The sequence below is a fragment of the Pezoporus wallicus genome, unplaced genomic scaffold (assembly GCF_028554395.1).
Source record: "Pezoporus wallicus isolate ANWC-B61680 ecotype Strahan unplaced genomic scaffold, APGP_CSIRO_Pwel_v1 scaffold_7402, whole genome shotgun sequence".
Classification (NCBI taxonomy): Eukaryota; Metazoa; Chordata; class Aves; order Psittaciformes; family Psittacidae; genus Pezoporus; species Pezoporus wallicus.
In genome coordinates, this window is record NW_026641037.1 from 2,892,663 (window position 1) to 2,913,455 (window position 20,793).

General features: G+C 43.3%; 1 protein-coding gene across 12 annotated transcripts in view; it reads right to left on the reverse strand.

Moving 5' to 3' along the window:
- Positions 1 to 2,145: 2,145 nt before the first annotated feature.
- Positions 2,146 to 20,793, reverse strand: part of MBNL1 (muscleblind like splicing regulator 1) — a 103,969-nt gene continuing 85,321 nt past the window's right edge. For 7 of the 12 annotated variants that reach the window (XM_057421883.1, XM_057421881.1, XM_057421872.1 and 4 more), the window contains 7 exons: positions 18,193 to 18,450; positions 17,139 to 17,192; positions 16,120 to 16,273; positions 10,975 to 11,010; positions 10,191 to 10,285; positions 7,109 to 7,183; positions 2,146 to 5,544 (listed from right to left, as the gene is read on the reverse strand). In XM_057421883.1, the coding sequence (XP_057277866.1) occupies positions 7,127 to 7,183; positions 10,191 to 10,285; positions 10,975 to 11,010; positions 16,120 to 16,273; positions 17,139 to 17,192; positions 18,193 to 18,450 (654 nt within the window). In that variant the 3' untranslated portion in view covers positions 2,146 to 5,544; positions 7,109 to 7,126. The remainder of the gene's footprint in view (positions 5,545 to 7,108; positions 7,184 to 10,190; positions 10,286 to 10,974; positions 11,011 to 16,119; positions 16,274 to 17,138; positions 17,193 to 18,192; positions 18,451 to 20,793) is intronic. The other 5 variants (XM_057421876.1, XM_057421875.1, XM_057421878.1 and 2 more) reach the window with 5 other exon arrangements.

The window sequence follows — 20,793 nt, forward strand, 5'->3', positions numbered from 1 at the left end:
ATCCTTTCGTCACTCCTTAAAAGCAGCATCAAGGACCCCTTACCACCTGCCACTTTGATCACTAACTCTCAGAGCCCAGGCAGAACCACAAACCTGAGGGGATCCCCATGGCACTGCAGCCCCATTGCCATTAGCCAGAAACCAGATGCATTGAGCTGTACCTTGGCAAGACCGACCTGGCGATGAGACCCCAGCCAGTGCTGCACAAGCATCAAGCAAAGCCTTCCCTGGTGCTGGCGCCCTCCCAGTGCTGTGGTGGAGCCCTGTCCTGGAGGATCTCCCCCCAGCAGACCCCAACACTACACCCACCTGGCAGCAATCAGGTCCTACCTGCACACCCTGAGGCTCCCAGCTCTGTCCTGCAGCCACCTCCCAAGTCAAGCTATGCCCTGCTGCCTCCAGCCCTTTATCCCAGCGGAGCCCCACCACACCCACGAGCACACAGCACCGCTGGAGGCATGTGTGTGATTCTCCAAGCCTGCTCTCCCTGTGGCACGGGGCCGGAGGAGCTGATGCTGGGATGGGTTGCTGCATCCCACAGCACGGTGCTGCTCTCCCCAACCCTACATGTGCTGTGTGTCTCTGGTGCTGCCAGAGGGCAGAGCCGTACCTGACCCAGCACCTCACCCCAGCACTGAGGCAGCGCTGGCAGCCAGTCTGAGGCACTGAGGCACACAGCATGAGGCCACTGCCAGGAGCACAGTGGTGTGATCAGCTCTGTTTGGGCAGGATATAGGCTGTTTTTTATTACAACTCATACCCGGATGCAAAAGACCTTCGGAATTACTCTGTTTCCTTCTTCCTGGCACCATTCCCTGCTTTCACTAGAGATCATACAAAGGCCATTCAAACTCCTTTTCAGGCTTCTGCTCCTCCTTCCCCAAAGGCTGAGAATCCCTCAGTCATTTCAGACAGCATCTCAGCTGCAGATACCCAGAGATCCCTTTGGACAAAATTCTTATATTTCGCTTTTAACAACTGCTACAGCTGCTGTTGTTGCTTCCATGGTTGTTACCACCCCAGCTCTGGCCAGCGACATGCCACTGCTCTGGGCTTCCTGGTCTGCAGGTGCTGATGCTGCTTTGGCAGGGGCTCCTTCTCATGATTCTCTTCAGCAGCTGAGTGGTTTGATTTTTCTTGGCTCTCCTGTGTGAGCCCTGCTATGGGCAGAGCTGCTGCTTGGTACTTGCTTACCAGCCTGAGCCCCCAGCACAGCCCAGTGCGATGGGACAAACCTGGCCGGGCTGTGGCAGAGAGTCCTGCATGACCCCAAGCTCTGTGGGGCCAGTGGCCCAGGGTCCACACCACTGAGTTGCATCCTGCCCAACTGACCAACAGCAGCTGCCAGATCAACAGCAAGAACCTCCGTGGTTGCCTTCATCAGATAGAGAGAATCAAGTCACGTTATTTTTGCTAATTTAGAGTGCTGGCGCTGCTTGACACAGTATTTTTCACTTGGCAGCTAAATGCAATGATAGATTTAACTGCTGGGGTCACTGCAAGCATGAATGCAAACACAGTACCAATAAGCCAGGGGCTCTGCTGACAGGAATGAGGTGTCTGGGTGTGCTGAGCTGAGAAGTGGACAAAACCAGCCTGAATTCTGAGGTCTCTCAGGCTGTGCCGATGAGCACAGGAGACACCTGCAATCCTCTTGGAAACCAACTGTTCTAACAGTTTCATTTTCCAAATTAAGCCTGTGATATTTTTGGTCAATAATTTTGATTACCAGTGATCGGTGGGACACTGATCAGGGAAGAGTAAAATGTGGAAATGGGGCTCCCTCTAATGCCATTCACTGCCTTGCTGCAGGTACCAAAACTGGGGGCAGCTGCTGAGGGCCCATCTCCTTTACCTGCATCTTGAAAGTACTGCCACAAGAGGGTAATAAAAGCTCAATCTAGATCTATGGTATCCTGGTACTCTGTATTTATCTTCTGGATTTAACAATAACTTCACACTTCCTTAGTATTCTTCATAGATCTACTGTATCTTTAACATAGGATGCGCTGTAAAAAAAACCAATACCAGCATCTTTTTCCTCCAAATAAATGATATCCCTTCAGTCGAACAAATGCACAGATAAAACTGAAAATGTGTGCAAAGGAAGCAGTGTAATTTTTAGCCTGATATAGAAAAATGTAATTAAGAAAGAGACCTCTTATTAGGGCAATTTCACTTTATTTTTTTTCCATACAGCAAGGTCATCTATAGCAGTAATAATAAAATAAGCATAAAAACAAATTGCAGCCCAGGACAGAGTACATAATTTGGAGCAACTACAAGCAAAAAGTAAGTCTGTGATTACATAATAGTAAAACCAAGCACATCTGTCCTTTCAGCAGATGAAAGTTGCGGGGTTGCAAGTAAGTGCAACTTCACCAATTATTCAGTGTGAGTACTGGAGAGATCAGGTATGGCAATGGCCCAATCGCTTTGTCTTTCCAGCTTTGGCATTCGTGTAATGACAAGGTTTCTTGAATGCTTTCCATTAAAATGGTACAATTTCCCAGGGTTTTTTTTCACCTGCTAAAAGAACAGGACCACTACAGCAATAAAAATAATCACATAACAACTACAGCTACGGTGTGCTGTTTGGTTTGCCTGTTCATGATTCAACTCTTTTGTGAAAGTCAGTATTTGTTTTTAAGAATTTTTTTTGTGAACAATAAACCACTGAAATTGTCAGAAACTGGTCTGAATAGCATATATCTTTAATATACTTTTTGATACTTTAAACATGCAGTAGTTTTTGAATAATGTACGGAATATTTGATCCATGATTTCACCTTGATGGTTTGAAGTACCTGCTTTTTTTTCTTTTTTTTTTTTTCTTTTTTGCTTTTTTTTTTTTTCTGAATGGTTTTCAGGCAGATTTGAACCAGTGGAGCTTTTGTCAGTCATGAGGTCTTGGAAGGATGGCGTATCTTTCCAGCTGAAAAAATCCTGGCAAACTACAAGCTGTCCACATAAAGCAAAGCAACTTTTTTGAAGGGGTATGGAGTGCTAACTCTGTGCCACTTTTGCAAGCAATTTTGTTCAGCCTGTCATTTTATTAGCCTTAACAAAACTCCTTGTAATTATAGACATTTTTATTCAAAATAAGATCTTACTATTATACAGGTTTCTCTCTTTTTTGACTATATACAGAAGTGCAAAAAGTCAACCTTCTCTCTATACGTTCCCACATGCTAAACTGCAGCATAATCAACCCTCAAGAGTTTGCACACACACACGATAATTCTTGTTACGTAAACTTTGAGTATTTGGATTATCAACAAAAAGTCCCTTGATCTATTGATTATGCAGCTTATTTATAACAAGGCCTGATATTCAGGGATTTCAAAAAATATTTAAACAATATTTTAACATTTGAAATGGATACAGTAGAAAATAAATTTTATTCTAATATCTAGGAACTAGATTTTCTCATAATAACTAATTACAAACAAAATAAATCATCAAAATATTACTCAATTGTCTGCCAGGATTGTTGCCATAGCAACAACTTAACTTCTTACTTAGCAATGATTATATAATTATAAGATATCCATATAAAAGATCTTTGTTCTTTTAATGAAAACTAGACAAGAACTAACAATGACTGACATTCTTACATTGTAATATTAAATCAGTAAAATATAAATCATTTAGTTAACAAATACGAATACTCATATGACACTACATGTAAATTCAAAACTGAGTATGTTATGAAGAAAACTACCTTTTTTTTTGTATTTTGAAAAAGTCATCAGTAAACTCTAATAAAACAAAATTCTATAAACTGAAATGGTATTCAACTGGTAATAGAAAATGAAAACAATCTAATAAATGTAAGAAATAAAACCTACACTTTTAACAAGAAAAAAAAAAGTAATATTCTATAATGTTAAGTAACTACAATAACATGTGAAGTCACCTATACTTTCTTAACACGATTGAAATTACATTGGTATGGGTTTTAACCCGTAATGTAATAATCTAAGGCTTTAATAGATGTACAGTACAATCAGTAAAATCAACACATCATTCTTATACTATAAAGCATCTCTCTCAAGCATAAAAACTTGCAGTAAACTTGGAAGTATGGAGAGTTCTACAACTGAACTCACGCTTCTTCCACTCCACGCTACGCTACCAGTGACCTGGCCCCCACTTCAGCACTTTGCTGAACAGAGCAAAAATATCCTTTACTAGCTGCAACATCCAAACCACAAAAAGGAATTCCTTTGGATGAATCCGTTCTTAAAACTTGAATGCACATCTATTTTTTTTTTTGTTTTTATTTTGTAAAGGCTTTCTAAGGCTATAAGCAGTTAATCTGAACAAAAAAAATCACATATAAAACTCACCCAAGTATTTAACCCACCCAATTTCTACACTAATTAACATCTCCATTTTTTCATATTTTGGTTTGTCATGCATCTGATGTCAGTGCTTTTTGTGTCTTTGTTTAGAGTCACCATGTAGAGCGTGACTTTGATGAAGTAAAAGTGAAACCCATCTCTGCAAAACATTTATAGTCCTTTTGACTTTTGACAGAGGCTATAAATAGAAGCAAAAGAAGTTCCTCAAACATTTGTTACTGTGTCTCAGAAATGGCTTTTCCCTTTCGTATATCATGTTATACAGTAAAATATGCATAAATATTACACTACAATGCCTTAAAAGAGTTAATATATATGTCCAGTATGGGTTAATTTGTACGGCTAGAGTATCTTTCTTGTGCTGTCTACTGTTACGGTAAGGAATAGTTGGCCATTTCTGAGACAGCTTTGGTTTGAACAGAATGGTGCCCTTTGACCGATTAGTACTAACAAAGTAAGTGAAAATGTGGTTCTGAAAATAACACTGCAGAAATAATACTCTAATCGGATGTACAGTCTATGGCACTTCATGAGAATCCTTAACAACGTGGTACTTAAAGCCATTGATGTGCTTTAAAATATACACAGTTGTGGTTTTGCTTGGCACATTCATCTCTGTCAGATACCTCTCTTACCACTTCTTACAATCTATTACATTAAAAATATTACTCTTAAACAAAAATTACTGTGCATGCACGCTCTCGTCTATAATGGCAATTTTAAATACAAGGTGCACCTTTGTTATTTGTAAACCTTGAAAGAAATAAACTTACTTTAAAAAATTATATCTTGGTCTACAGACGTACCAATACATAATAGATTCATGTTTACATCATCGTCTGTCTTTTCAAGGTGACATACATGGTTATGTAGGAAATAGACTACATATGCATATTCAAACACATATGCATACTTCTGTTCTAGAAAAGATAGACAATGTTGTAGGTTTTAGACAATAAGATCACCTCAGCACAAATACCAATTCAATGTACAAAGTATATAGGCAACAGTGTGCAGTGGATTTCCAAGTTCTTGTTTCATCTCGTTAACATGCAATGTGTGGATGTCTTACTGCTGAGGGCGTTTCCGCGTGTTGCTTGACAGTATATACATTATGGCTAATGAGCTTGTCCTCTTCCCCACCCAAACACACTGTCCTTTTCTCTTTAGTTATGATCTAGAAATAAAAGAAGATAGAGCATTTTCAACACAGTCATAACTTTTTGTTAGCACCATATCAGCCCCAACTTTACACGTGCAGCAAGGAAATATGCCACCCAGCATGAGGAAGCTTGCACATGCCCCTTGTGGGATGTCCCTCTCTTTAGTAGGTGTTCTTGCAGCACAGCTTCCCATCACACCTGAATTCTGCAGGGGTAAAAGTGCACAAGATGCTGGCCTCTTGCTGTTCTCAAGCCCCAGCTGTGGAATCAGAACTTGGGGACGGCTTCCCGGCCCCACAGCCCAGACCCTGGGAGGCAGCTCACCATCCAGCACTGCGTCAACGCTGCCAGCTGCCCCAGGCCCTCTCTCTTCCCTCTGCTGCTGCTGCCCCTGTAAAGCCAATATTTGAGAGGCACCTAAATACCCTCAGGAATCTGGGCTCTGTGTTCCCAAGGTAATTTTTCACACCTAACTGCACTAGTGTAGAGCTTTCTCTAGTCTCTGTTGCCTATCGCATGAGGGATGCCTCTAAAGAGTGGTCTCTACAATGGGCACACCCCCAGTCCCAGCTGACTGCAGGGGGAAGCTTGGTAGCACATTTACGCTGCAGATAAGTGGCATCCCACCTGAGTCACTCAAGCAGTTTAACAAGGGCTTTGTTCACCTGAAAGAATATCTATTATTATAAACCCACTGTGGCAAATCAGTTAATCCTCACCCTACATAATAAATCCGTTATTGCTGAGCCATTCAATAAAAACTGCAGCAGAAATGGAGTGCAAGGGAGAGAAAGGCAGTACAAATGACAAGCTATCCTCGGGGAGCTGATGTGCTGCAGGTGGTCTTAATGACAACAGGCAATTTAGTAACAGACTGGAATCTACAGTTTACTCACAAGAAGATACAGGGGAGAAAAAAGTCTCTCAAGCTTAGGCACACAAACCTAGATTTCAAGCCATTCAGAATGAAGATTGCAGTATACAAAGCTGACCTAGACTATCTCCAATTGCCATTCACACTGACATAATGCAGGTGTGAGCTGCACCTGTGCTGTGGGACCTCTCTTCACCATACCACCCATGCCAGGAAAATACTGTACATAACATATTGTTGTCACCTGACAACCTGCACTTGTGAGAAATCAGGTGTCAGCTAGACAGACAGCTACACCTGTGTTTGCAGAGATGCCGGCTTTCCAAATCTGGAGATTTAAAATTTGTTCTTTCTAAAGACAGCTTAACATATCCACCTCCCCCCAAGACCTGGCCCTTGGCTCACATTAGGGCTGGAGCCATCATCCTTCATAAACAAAATGTCAACCTCTAATTTTAGACTCTGATTTTGCTCCATGTACAAACTAGTACTGACATTTGGTCCAATGCACTAGCTAATGTGGTCACTGCTAACTATGGGCTCACTACTCAGAGAAGAATGGCATGCCAGTGGAGTTCAGAGACTCCTTCCCATATCTTACTAGTTTTCTTAGAAAGAAAATAAAACATCCTGTCCCTGAAAAAGACAAATTATGCACACATGAAAATAAGATAAATGCAAGAAAAAACACTTTGGGAACTTACTGTTTGATGACAAAATGTCTACATCTGTGTAACATACTTGTGGCTAGTCAGATGTTCGGCAGATATTATGGGTATCTATAGGTAAAAAATTTAAACAGTGAATAACATGTGCAATGAGCCAACCCAGAGACACAGCATTTTGCTATAGAATGTAAGTTTGGAAAAGTGAGGATTGGCCATGAGTTGGCAGATTTTATATTTCAACTAGAAGTTAAAGTCAACTGAAGTGCTACGATAGCAACTTAAAACTGGAAAACATAGTGTTAAGTACTAATTGACAAATATAAGTATTATTGGTTGTTTAGAAAACAAGAGAAGTTAAAATCTACAAAAGTCATGCAGCGCAGTAATTGAAAATAGCCCTTTTTGTTGGCCTACACAAAATTCTGTGCTTTCAGTGTATCATTTAAAATGACAAATTCTCCAGTGGCCTTGTTTCAGTCTGATTTTGTGAAGTGTTCACTGCTTTCAGTGTCTTGGTTGTTGAATGCCAAACCTAAGATGCCCTGAGCTTGATTGTCACGGCTGGTGAAAATCTGCTGTCAAGAAAAGCTGCCCACTGCCACCATGGGCATCACGTTGGGTCAGCTGAAAAGCTGAGACTCCCCAAAGCAGTGAAACAATTCTCAAAATGTTCGTCTGCATAAGCAAGAGTTCAGGACGTGGCTCTCCTGAAGTGCCCCCTCAACTCAGTTTCCCATAAAAAAAGTATTAAAATCAGAGTAGATTACCAGCAGTACAAACTTCTGTTCTACACAAGAGCCTTATGTCCCATCTGTGCAGCCCCATGGTGGGAGTCAAGAGCAAGCCCTTGGGGCCAGGTCCTTGAGAAGGGCCAGCACTAAGATGTGCAGGTGCTGGAGGAACCATGAGGAACCCTGTAGTACAGACAGGACCACATCTGGCTGAAGGGAGCAATAGATGCACCCATGCACAGGGAAACATGTTGGGGCATTGGCACAAAATTGATTTGTACAATCACAAATGGCTGTTGCACTTGAAAAGACTTTCCTGATGGATACTGAGGGAGACCTGTTAATCTGCACGAGAAAGTGAATGGGGAGGTTTCTTCTTAACTAATTTACAGGTCTTGGTGTTGGTTTTTCCACCCCTTGTGCCCTCTCCTCCCCTAGCAGCTCCACACAACTCTACAACATTGCCACCTCAAACAGAAATGTGCTTCAAACATAATGAAGCTTCTCATACCATTTTTTTCTACTGCTGCAGGACAGGCTCTTGCACCCAACTGTGTAGAAGCATCAGGGATAGGGCTGCTGAAACATACCAAGGACCTTCAACACCAGTCAATGAAGATGAAGGGCCAGATCTTAAGACTTTTGGCATGCATGCACATTGCATCGTGTGGCATTAAATAACTTCAGCATTGCTCACAGAGTATATACATATATTTGTTATATATGTATATATTGAGGTTTGGCTGCAGTACTGTACTAAGTATGTTATGAGGCTCCAGGGAGGATATGCATGAAATGATCTGATTTCACAACAGAAAGTTGCCCTGTAATTTATTTGGGAAAATGCATGGCTATTTAGACAGAGATGATTAGAAAAATAATGATGTTTTCCTGTGTCTTGGCTTGTTCTTACAACTCCCTGGACTTACAAAAGATACAGAGACACACTTAAATTAACTGTATGGCTTAATAAACTACTGAGAGATCAGTAAGCAGACAGGTTACCAAAGAATGTACAGCTGGGCATCGTACAAACTGGGAGTGCTCAACAGGCAAAGGTGGAGAGGCTTGAAGCCAAAGATTCTGGGCTTAATCCTGTGAGAGCCTGCAGCATGCAGCACCCTCAGCGGCAGCGCAGCGCTCGGTGTGCTGCAGTTAGGCCAGGGCTGCTGGTGTTATCTACTCCAAGCACAGAGGGGCATGTGCACATGCACTGCTGCCCAATGTCCAGCTGTGATGCACACCCAACAGCATCCCCATAGGATTTGGAATTGTTTAAGGAGTTAGCGCTAATGACTTTGGAAGCTGAATATGTCAAGTAAGCCTGCCTTAAAAACTGACATTTATCTCCAGAATTACACATACAGAAACATGCCTTCAAAATGCTGAAGAAAACATTTAGTTCCCTTTTCTAAAAGTGATTTCCACTGAGTAGAGTAATACCTATATATTAGACCAGAACTGATGGCTTCACAATATCAGCAATTCTAATTCCCTAGTAAATCTAAAAAAAAAAAAAAAAGATTTGTTTTTGTAAGAGAAACTAGAGGGTCTTTAAAAAGCTTTTAGTGTTGCAGTTTCAGCCAGATGTACTACAGAAATCTGCATTTTTGACAACCCAGCCAGAGAAAAACAACAGGCCACATTCTGTTCCCAGGCGCAGCTCCAGATGGTGCATGTGGGGACTGCAGCTCCTCTGGCCCTGCAGCTCATCTTTGGAGCAACTCTTCTGGCTTTTCTGGGAGGACTTTTAATCACTTATTTAATAAAACCTTATTCGTTTATTCCTGAAATACATCCAAACATGGCAACAACTGGGGTAACTATTTAGAAATAAAACCAGGCTTTAATGGACATTTTCTGAAGTCTGCCATTTCCAAGCAGAACTGCAAGCTGAAACAAAGGTTTAAAAGAAGTTTCTGTGTGGCCCTTGATCAAACGTTTTGTTTGGTTCTTGGAAGAGGAGAGTCAGAACACGTTCAGACTGCTAAATTCAGATGGTTAAAAGTGTGATCCTGCAACCCCTCTGCACAGAGGTTTTACTGGCTTTCACTGGAGTTCTGTACTAAAAAGAACTGTCAGCTTCACAGAAATAGAAATAAATAATGGGTTCCATGTATCGTCCCTTTCTCTTTACATCTCTGAGAGCAGAAATAAGCAGCATGGCCCATAAATGTTAAGACTGAGTCAGAAACCCTATTATCAATTATTTTTAGCATCAGAAATGGAACTGCAGCACCTTTTGAGCATGGATAAAGGCTTATTAAGCTGTGCTGCAGATCTTAGAGAGAATGTGTAGGCCAACAAGAGGTAAAATCAAAACCCCCATGCTCATTAAAAGCAAAAATTTCAAGTTGTCTGTAAGGAAAAGCTGTAAATTAGCAAACCTGGTTGGCTGTGGCTGTTGCAGCGAAGGGAACACTTGTGGCAGATGTTGTTGCTGCAGACACAGTGGCTGGCGTAGCACCGTGCACCATGGGAACTTTCGGAAGGAAAATCATATAAGCAAACATACAGAAGAGTGTAGCAGTATGGGAACCAGAGCGACATGTGGTAGGAGAATTGAGCATGGTATTTATCACAGCAAAAAGCCCGAGACATCATTGCCAGCGTGTGACATGCAATCACAGTGCAAAGCAGGACAACATTCCAGGGACAAAGAGGGGTGGGAAATGAAAGAGAAAAAAAGGGGAAAATGCTTGTTACCATCAAATCAAGAAAATCAATATAAACAAGATTAACTATTTCAATACAAAAATCAACAGAAGAATTCTTATGCCCTTATATTTACAAATTTTTGTCTTTAAAAAATTCAACCCAAGAATTTACTGCAAACAAAAATTAATCTTGTTGAAGGACAGTATGTGGCTATAGTAAGATACAATCTTTATATAACACAAGATAGTTTCTAAACACTGGAACTCATAGTCCAATCAAAATCCACCAAAGAACAATGTGCAATTCAAAAAACTGCTCTACAACATTAACAACATCTATGTGTCCATGTCAATTAAATCAAAACAACTGCATTTAATTGACAGGTGTTAGGGCAGGAGGCTAAGGGAGGTGGACCGGCACGAGAGCTATAAGTTAAAATCTAGCAGTGGATTTTGAGGGTCTGTGAGCTGCACCACAGGTTTAAGATAATCAAGAAACAAAGCTGGCACCTACCAACACTTGTAGCGGGTGTCATGCACAATATTGAGCCTGCCCATCATGCATTGAAGGAAGGTGGATTTGGAAAGGGAAAAGAATTAAAACAACCCATCACACGTGTAATTAGAAATTTCATTTGAACAAAGAAGAAAAATTGTTATTATGGGAACAGTGGCATGTAACTGTCAGCACAATCAAACCATACAATAGCACAGTGATCCATTCCAACTAGTCTTCAGTGAAGGAGAAGGAGCTCCTTGAACTGTGTGCTGGTTTATTGTGGTTGCCTTTGTAGTACCATGGAGGATTAGCATGGCAAGGAAAAGTTTCTTTAGCTTTATTTTAAACCTCTTTTGGTCTTAGCAGTGCCTTGGTTGTATCTGTATGACCCCTGTGAGCTGCTGGTGCAGTGGAAATGATGCTGGCTGTCCTCTGCATCTATGTGCTTAATACACAGCTCAGAGGAGCGACAGAATAGCTAATGTCTCCTGTGCATCTCAGGGCAGCACCTAAGACACTTATTCAGCATTTGTTCCTACATTATTGGAAGCAAATAATCTTAACGTCCTTTTCAACCCTAACTATTCTATGATTCTATGATTATGGGAGGTATTTTAAGCTGCTGGTGTCTAGGCTCACAACCTGCAACTCCCCTAGGCTACACAAAAATAACTCAAGGGGCAGCACCTGGTGATTTCTGCCCTGCAACCAGAGCCAACAGCAGTATGGTGGTTTTAGAAACATTATGGTATCATTTTTTTATCTGTCGCTAAGTTGGTAATTCTGTTTACTTTAAACAGCAAAATGCCTTCCACCAGACTGAACTCAGAACCTTATATTTTTGCTTCCAATATGATAGAAAAATATATACTGATATTTCAGGATATAAATTTTTACTATCCAATTCACTTTTTATTTAATAATAACATTTATTAACACTACTAATTATGCCTGACACAGCAGAAGCTGAAATAAAATCTAAAATCCCACAGACTGCAGTGGAAATGGAAACAAATTCTAGAAGACTGCCAATGGGAGCCACGGCAATGCTGCTTCCATTACATGACATAAATGGGGGACAGGAAGTCGTTTAGCTGGTGCCAAACATTTTAGTGGCTTGCACAATCTCAGGAGCATTTAACTAAGCAGGGAAAAAGTCAGTCAGTATAGTTACTGCTTGGGACAAGGTTATTCACTGTCATCACTGTATATGTAAGGCCACAAAGAAAAAAGCATGTTTCCTAATTACTTTTTCCTAATTACTCTTCTATCTCTCCTTCATGGAAGATACTGAAAATATTAATGAAGAAAGAGTAAAAGAAAGGTAGCTTTTTTGACTTCCCCATGCACAAATCATGGCTGAAGTCAATGGAATCACTTGCAAGATTAAAAAATGAAGCAAAATTTGTTTATAAAGTATGAACAGTATGTAAAACTGCTTTCTCAGTCCCTATTATGACATCTCTATGGTGTTAATAAGGTTACAGAGAAGAACCCTTCAGTTCTGTCTCTGTGCTGAAGTGCCCTATTTATAACGTTGTACATACTTTTTAGACGTGGAATACTACATAATTCCATGCATTATTATGTCTACACATTAAAGACAAGTTAGATATTAATAATGGCTCCGAAATATCACTGTAAAGCTTTTCAGATAGAAATTCTAGTTTGAGTTGTCATCATTAACATTATAACCAGTGCACACAGTTTTGAAAGGGAACTGAAGCAAATGAACACAGGCAGAAATGAAAATACTAGCTAGGGTGCAATAACTTGCAAATATGAAGACATAATGCTGTATGACCCTCTTACCTGAAATAAAAATAATTTTTGCTATGACCTTAATATTCATTTTGACTTCAGAAGCTTTGACTGACTAATGAGAACACATGAATAATAAATGTGCAGTTTCGAATGTTCCCTAGTTTTTCAGCACAAGGCAGAATTTTAATTCAAGGATGTTCTCAGTTAACTGATCATAACTTCACAACCGGACTATTTCTACAGTGGCATAAAGCTATTTTTATAAATATTCTATGTTTGCTGGAGCTTTACTTCCTCCTATTATTCCCCTCAGTCTATTTTTTCAATCCAATATATTAAATTCTAATTAGAAATACCACCATAGAAAGCATAAGCACTCCTGTCAAGGTAAACAGCTGTGCCTTATTTTTCCCTCCCTAACATCTTGGAGGAGAGCAGTGGTTTTACACAGACCCAGAAGCCTCATCGATGAAGGTGCTCACACAAACACCACTTTAAGAAAATGTGCACTGAGTCCCACCCATGAGTAAGTTCTCTGGTGTTGAGGCTGGAGCAACTACATGAAAGTGCAATGCGTTATCTTAACGGCAGAGGTGGCTGAAGCCCTTCCAGGCTGGCTCCACAGTTCAGCTGCCCTGATACAATTCTGCCCCTTGCAGGTGCACCGTGACAACAGCTCCTGTAAACTGTAAAACTGACCCCCTTCTTCTGGAGGATTATGCTTCTCAAAGACTGCCTGGCTGCCCAGTTGACATACACAGGCTGAGAACAGCTGTATATACACAACTGAGGAGACAGTGAGCTGAGGCACAGGATGGTAAGAAGCACCAGGGCAAGAATTTTATCTTGTTGCCCACAGGAGCTCTCTGTCAGCACATATAAACATGCCCACAGGAGCTCTCTATCAGCACTTATAAACATACCCCCAGCCAGCTCACGGTTACTGCAGGACAAATGTGTGGAAGTAGTGAATGCCAAATAATGGGTGCTCTGCAAGTTCACAGCCCCACAGCAAAACATTTGCCCACACATCTGCCAAGGTGTCAGGAGTCAGCAGTCAGGTCCAAAGTACCAAAACCAGCTGTGAACATCTACTAAGTCATGCCAAGCCTCCTCACTTGGCAGACTACCTCCACTTATTTCAACTAGCCAACACCACAAGTGTCCCCTGTTCTTTCTTGCAATGCCTTTCAGACTTCCCTCTCAGTCTGGGGACAACTTCCAGCAGTCAAGGTTTCTGGGAGACCTCAAGAGGGGAGCCATGTAAAGAGAGAGCTTTATTCAAGAGCAGTGAGATGAGTATCTAAGAGCATATAATCATTTAAAGTGTGCTGGAGTGCTATGTCTAACCCCTGGCTGGCACACATGATCCTTTTATTTGCATTCGCATGCCCTTGCATACAGGCAGCCAGAATTCTGCCTTACAATTCTGAAGAAGTATATGGGTTTGTCTGGACCATGAGTGAAAAACTCTCAAGGGTGAAACATTGAAAGGAAAGTGCCCTGCAGAGAGGAAGGTCCTGCCAAGATCCTCCACAGAGGTACATACTGATCCTACACAGTGGACACACTGACACTGTGTAGGTTCTACAAGTGTCCTGCCCTCAGACCTCCTGCGTTTTCATACACTGCAGCTGAAGCAGTGTAAGAACGCACATGAGTAATTACACTTTGAGTGTCTGAACCTGAAAAATGTCACATTATTATTATTACTGGGAAGCTCAAACAGCTGCTGTCTGAAAAATATAAAAAGAGAATGTAGCTCACACTAAAAAATACTTTGGTTTTCTCGTTTAACATATACTGAACTTCAGTGGTCCAGAAAGGTCAAATGACTCATCAGGAACCACTGCGCAAACTCCTGTAGGTTTCAGTACAGATTTGCTAGAGGAAGGGCTGAGGTAGGTGGTGTGTAAGCGACAACGTCAAAGATCGTGGTCAATTATGTAGTGCAAGTGAGCTCTGAGGCACATGAACCATTATGACAGCTTCTAAGTTCAAAGAGTGTGATTCAAATCAGCTTGAGTACTTTCAGAAATGATCCAGCCCTTCACTAATTTAATGGCAGCTGGAAAATTTAATGGCTTGCTAATTACATCAGTTATGCTTTGCCAAAACAAATGTTTAATATTTACAGGAAGGACTCTGATTGCACACGTTTTTATATGAATTTTAGAATGTGGGTAGAGATTTGATCTAAAACTTACTCAATCAGTCTTTCTATTGACTTGAACAAGCTTCGCAATAGGCAAAAGCCTAACTAATAAGATTTCAGAGGTTGTAAGCTATTAAAATCAAGCTATTACATCAAGCAACTGACTATTGTGACATTTAAATTACACCTGCGAGTTGTATGTGAGATCAAAAAAGAATAGTAAAAGGCATTATACTGAATTCCTGGGAACATACATGCCAAAAATGTTTAGGATAAAATATTTCGGTGTTCTTGGTAAAGACTGAATAGCTGTATTTTCTTTTCTCCCTCAACTAGTCTGCATTACGAAGGGCTGTCCTCACAGACCCTTTCTGATTTTCTGAGTACAGATCTATCAGAAATCCTCTGCATACCTCCTAGAATGATAGTGCTGTTTTAATGTGGGTTCATAGTGAAAAACTAACTCATCTGTGTTAATACAGGTATAAATTCACATGGCATACTAGTTACACAATTCTTCATGAAGTGCTGTTTGCAGAACCAAAACGTATATTCCGAGTCCCATCACTTGCCCTCTGAAGGGACTTTTGTTTATGTAAGTAATACAGGCATCAATTCTTCTGAGACAAGTGTAGATTTGATCACTCTTGAATAAGAACAGGTGCACCTTGGCTCTGCTTAATCCAAAATTAGCCCTGGGGCTTCTGTGGTAGGGGCCTGAACCTTTCTGTGTAGGTTCATGATCAGCCTACCTGTGAGACTGCCTGCCTGTGCCTTTTATGATCACCGCACTGTAATTAAATTCAAAACTTCCAAGTGTGTGACTGTGAACAACTGTTGCTAAGCACACAAAGGCAAAGGGGTCTTACAGCAAAGAGAAACAAATACAACAGCCTGAGAGATGTGTAACGAAGAGAAGTTAATTGAGGGAAAGAGGAACAAGACAAAAGATTTCACATTTTGATTTGGGATGACAGAAGATGATGTTGATTTTTATGTTAGACTGGAAAACACCCACCCAGCTTACAAGAGAAGCAGAGAGAAGCCAGCCTTCCTGCAGTCAGCACCTCCTTGGCCAGTGGCTCACTGGCACCGCAGAGCTCACCCCAGCACCAGTGTCCGCTGCACGCACAAATACCTCTATGCCTTTGCCACCAGGAACAAACGGTTATTTCCTAGTGTATTTTTTCCAGAATTCACATTTCTCCCTCCCCAGAAAAAGGCAAATGAGAAGCACTTACCTGGTGGGAGGAAGGCTGTATGCTGCTGTAACTGCATGTTGGCAAGAGCTTGCTGGTATTGGAAAATACCAGTGTTAAAGACTGCGGTGGCACCATTGGTTTTTTCAAGCGCAGGCCTCTTTGGTAATGGGGGAAGTACAGCTTGAGGAATTCCCTGAATGGTGGATGGGTATAAAAATAAAGTCCAGTAAAAAAAAGAAGAAAAAAAGGGGGAGGGTGGGGGGTGGAGGAGGACAGGAGGGAGAAGAAAAGGAAGAAAGAAAGGAAAAAAGAAATATCAGTAGAAGGCAAAAAAATAGGCAGCACCATGTTTATCCATGAGCAAGCAAGCAGCATAGCAGACTTAACTACCAAATAAAAGGCAAGGTAAAAGATTTACAAGGGAGCACTACTTTAGCCTACCATTACAGCGGCACAGGTAATGTGTCGGAGCCATACATTATGGGAACTGGCATAAATATTATGCTACTGTAAAGCTTCAGGGTTTCGGTCAGGAGCGAGGCTATTGGGGTAGGGTGAAGCAGCACTGCTAGCTCCATGAGGATCAACACATAGAAGCAATGTTAATAGTCACCGTCCGGAGCAGATGGCAGGGCCACTGGCAACTACCCACTCCCCGGGCCCCAGCGCCTGCCCGGGCATGCAGAGCGCGCGCCGCATGCCGGCACCCCCAGGCCACCTCCGCGCCACAGCGCCGCGAAGCCATGCCAACGCACCCTGCGCCCGTGGCTGGCCCTGCGCCACGGCCGCCCGCATGGCACCCTTGGGGAGGGGACGGGATGGACGGACGGACGGACAGGGGGATGGGAGGGGAGGGAAGGGGACGGGAGGGGGCCAGTGGAGCACAGGGGCGGTGGAGTCTGGAGCCCTGCTCTGGGGCCTGGTCCAGCCTGGCCGCCCCTTGCCTCTGGCCAGGGGTAAGGGAGGGAAAGCGGGATATTCCGTTTCTACACATTAACCCCAAACTCGACTCTACGATACAGCTACATGCCAAGCTAAAAGGTGAAAGGTCATAGTACCAGGTCAAAGGTTGCCTCGAGGGGTCGCTTCAGTGATTTGACAGCCGACTGAGTCTTAATTAGCAGGCAGCGAGCACATGATGGCAATGGCCAGTGGGGTCAAGCGCATTAACATAAACAGCAAGCAGAGGTGCATCATGGGGGCAGCAGTGCATTTGGGTAGGTGAGAAAAAACAAATAAAAACAAATCACCGGATGCCGTGTACAACGGTAACAAGACTAGGCATGCACGGGGGGCCGGCAGGCGGCCCCGCGCGGGCAGGCGGGTGAGGCGCGGGGCGCTCAGGGCTACGCAGGAGCACAGACGGGGCTCCCCATAACCGGTCACCACCCGCGCTGGCCGGCAGTGGAGTGCCTTCTGGGAGCCCGCGGCCACCGCCTCGCACCGCTGCTCCTGCTCCCCCTGGCCACCGTGCCCCAGCACGCCTGCTGTGCTCCTCTTCCCACACCCCCATGGGCTGAGCACAGCCAGGACAATGTGCCTCCAGGGCCCTCCTCAGGGTGCTGTCCTCTCCTCACTAGGACACCAGTCCCTGAACAGTTCCACACTTGGTTGCTACGACTAGGAGGTTTGCTCTAGTGCCTGGCGAGAGCTGCTGACAGTCCTCGGGTAGGGGACAGGGAAGTGGGCTATGAACAGCATTAACACAATAAGGTTGACTTCAAACTAAGTCTCTACAGACATGGACTTACGGTAACTGAAATACAGGTTTATCTATCCGTGCAACTAGATAGATACACATCTACCCACACAAACATACAATAAACTATATATACATATATGCACACACACGTACAGACACGCACACATGTATGCACACATATATGTACATATAGATACTCTGTACATCAGCAGGCAAAATTAGTGAAACACCTTAACGGTCTGAAACTACTTGACAGCAGATCTGGCACCACATGCTGAGAAAGCTCATTGCACCAAGTAGTGGCTAGGACCCCGAGCACACGCACCCCCCTCCAGCAAGAACAGCTATTACACATCAGTTATTGTCTCTCCTCAACATACTTCAGTTCCAGAGGTGTTTTCCAAACTTACCATGGCAGCTGCAGTCGCTGCTGCCTGGGCAGCTGCAGCTTGATTAACCTGGTACTGGGCAGCCTTGATCTTGGCTTGCAGGTGTGCAGGAGGGTGGAAGTATTTGCACTTTTCCCGTGAGCATCTCCCTTTGATGTAATCCATGCAGACAGTGACCGTATTATCGTTGGTGTCAATCATTGCGCTGTCGGCGGGGTGAGCAAACCGGCAGTCATTTTCTCCCCTGTTGCAGTTGCCACGCTGATACTCTCGACATACCTGCAACACCAGGACAGAAAGTTGCTTAACCTGGGTGATGGGTGTTGCAGGCACAGCTTGAATCAGAGTTAGGATTTCTGAACATCAGTGAGAGTGCTGCAAGAACGAGTGCCTGTCTCACCACAGAACACAGCAGTGGTCAGATGGTGGGCTTGGCTCTCTGGCAGCAGACACTGCTCTAAAGCCAGTTCTGATGTCAGAGCACAAAAACCCACCAGGATTAAAAGCAGGTTCTATTTTGGCTCGCACCTAGCTGCCCACCAGTTTTTTCCTGTTTTCTGAAGAAACGTGCCGTGGCTTGCTATCAGAGATCGCCCCAAGCACCACAGTGCTTGGACATGGTCACACTCTGCTGTGATCTGGCTGTGACCAAGTTAGCAAGACTCAATGCAATAGTTAAGGTGACTGGCCAGAGGTGCTGGAAGAAGGACTGCATGGCTGTCCCTGAGCAGCCCCACCAGACAGGTGCTTTGTGCCCGTACCAGGAAGCGAGCTGCACCCACCGGATGTACAGTACAGCACCACCTGCCATCATCCAGAAGTGTGCCACAAGAGAGCAATCCAAAACCCGTAGTGGTGGTGACTGCCTCCTCTGGGCTGACCGGCAATTGCCCTGTGGATCAGCTGGAAGCTGGGCCGTGGTGGAAAAGAGCAGAGGCTGCAGCCAGGGCGGCCACCGCTCCTGCTGCCACACAGCTGCCGTGTGACAGCAGCCAAACAACGCTGAAGGAATCAGAAATGGCACCAAGAAACCTGCTCGGCTGGAGGGATCCCCTGCAGTACCCCTTCTGCTGGTACAGGGACTCCAGGGGCGCCTGAAACAGCACAGAGGCCTCAAAGACCTGCGGCCACCACCAGCAGAGCAGACACGACTCTCATTACCTGTGTGACAAACAGCAGCTCCCTCTTCACACACCTTGCAAACCCTGCATTTGAAAAAATGATGTGCGTTCCTTTCATGGTCAGCTCTTCACAACCACAAACAAAAATGCATTTGTCACTTTAGTTTTCCAAAGGGTATAGGAAACAGAAGGGGACAAAAGCAAGTAAGTCTGTGTAAAAATAAAACCACTTTAGTAGATGGAATTTCCTTTTCAAGGTGGGTGCCCATGAGCTTGGATCATCAGTATTTCCTCAAGAACCTGGCTTTGATCCCTGCAACAAACCAAATTTGGTTGTTACTTGGTTTCCATCCATGCTAGGGCTCTAGCTGCTTTTTAACCGCTGTGCTTCTTCAAGTACCAGCTGCCCATCACCTAAAAATCATGAAACAACATCCCAAATGGACAAGAACAATGCCATTTGTGAACCCCTTCACAGGAAACATCAATTCATCCAGTGTCATTTCAGCGTGACCCTATTTATAGCTTTTTTCCATGCAGTGACAAAGACTCTAGGTGTATATTTGCAGCAGAGCCAAATGAGCCAGTTCAGTGACTGGGAAGAATGTGGTGCCTTTTTAAGTCATCAGAATCACAATTCTTCTGGTATCTGCTGTGTGAGCTAATTTTACCATAGTTAAAAACCAAAGAATGACCAGAAAGCTGAAATAGTTAGGCAGAGATAATTTTGTCCAGAGCACATTTTCACAGAGCTGTCATGCAGTAGCTGAGATAAGGTGATGAATGGCTTGCTCTCAGTATTCCTAAGCAGATCTCTGAACGATGGTTTACAGCAGTCAGACACAAACCATAATCCTGGCAGTCCTTCTAATGAGTGTGACCAGCAATGGCTTTTGAACCACTGTGACAGTAACCAAGAATGTTTCCAATCCTTGTTTATTTAAAAGCAATCACTGAAAATGGTGGTGTTTTTTTTTTTGCCATGGGCATGCAGCAATATTTCACTCATCTGCTTGAGCAGAGAGAGGCACAGAAGTATGGCATGTTGCCTGGTCTTTCAGATCTGGAGAACTTTTATTTAGTTATTTATTAACAGCCCTGTAATTACTATCATAATTTTCAACTTAGTATGTTCAGAAACATAAACAGAAGAGGCACCTGTGGGTCTCTGGCCTGTTGGCAAAAATGCTGAGTTAGTGCCGCAATCTTACTGATTTGTTGCAATTCACTTAACTTGTTCTGACTTTGGTCTGGTTTGTGTTTATTCTGACTGCCCTGCTCGGACTTAAGCTGCCCACACTGGTGAGGAGCCCACCGCTGTGTCACCACACCTATGGCAGAGGTCCTGCACTGCTCACCCAGAAGCTGAACAGAGCTTTGGTCAGAGGGCCACGGACAACAGAGCTGAGATCCCTGCACTTCCAAGGTAAGTCACCCCTCCTGTCTCCTCTGCATTGAAGAGAATTTATCAAAATGGGCATATTGTTATCCCATATGTTGC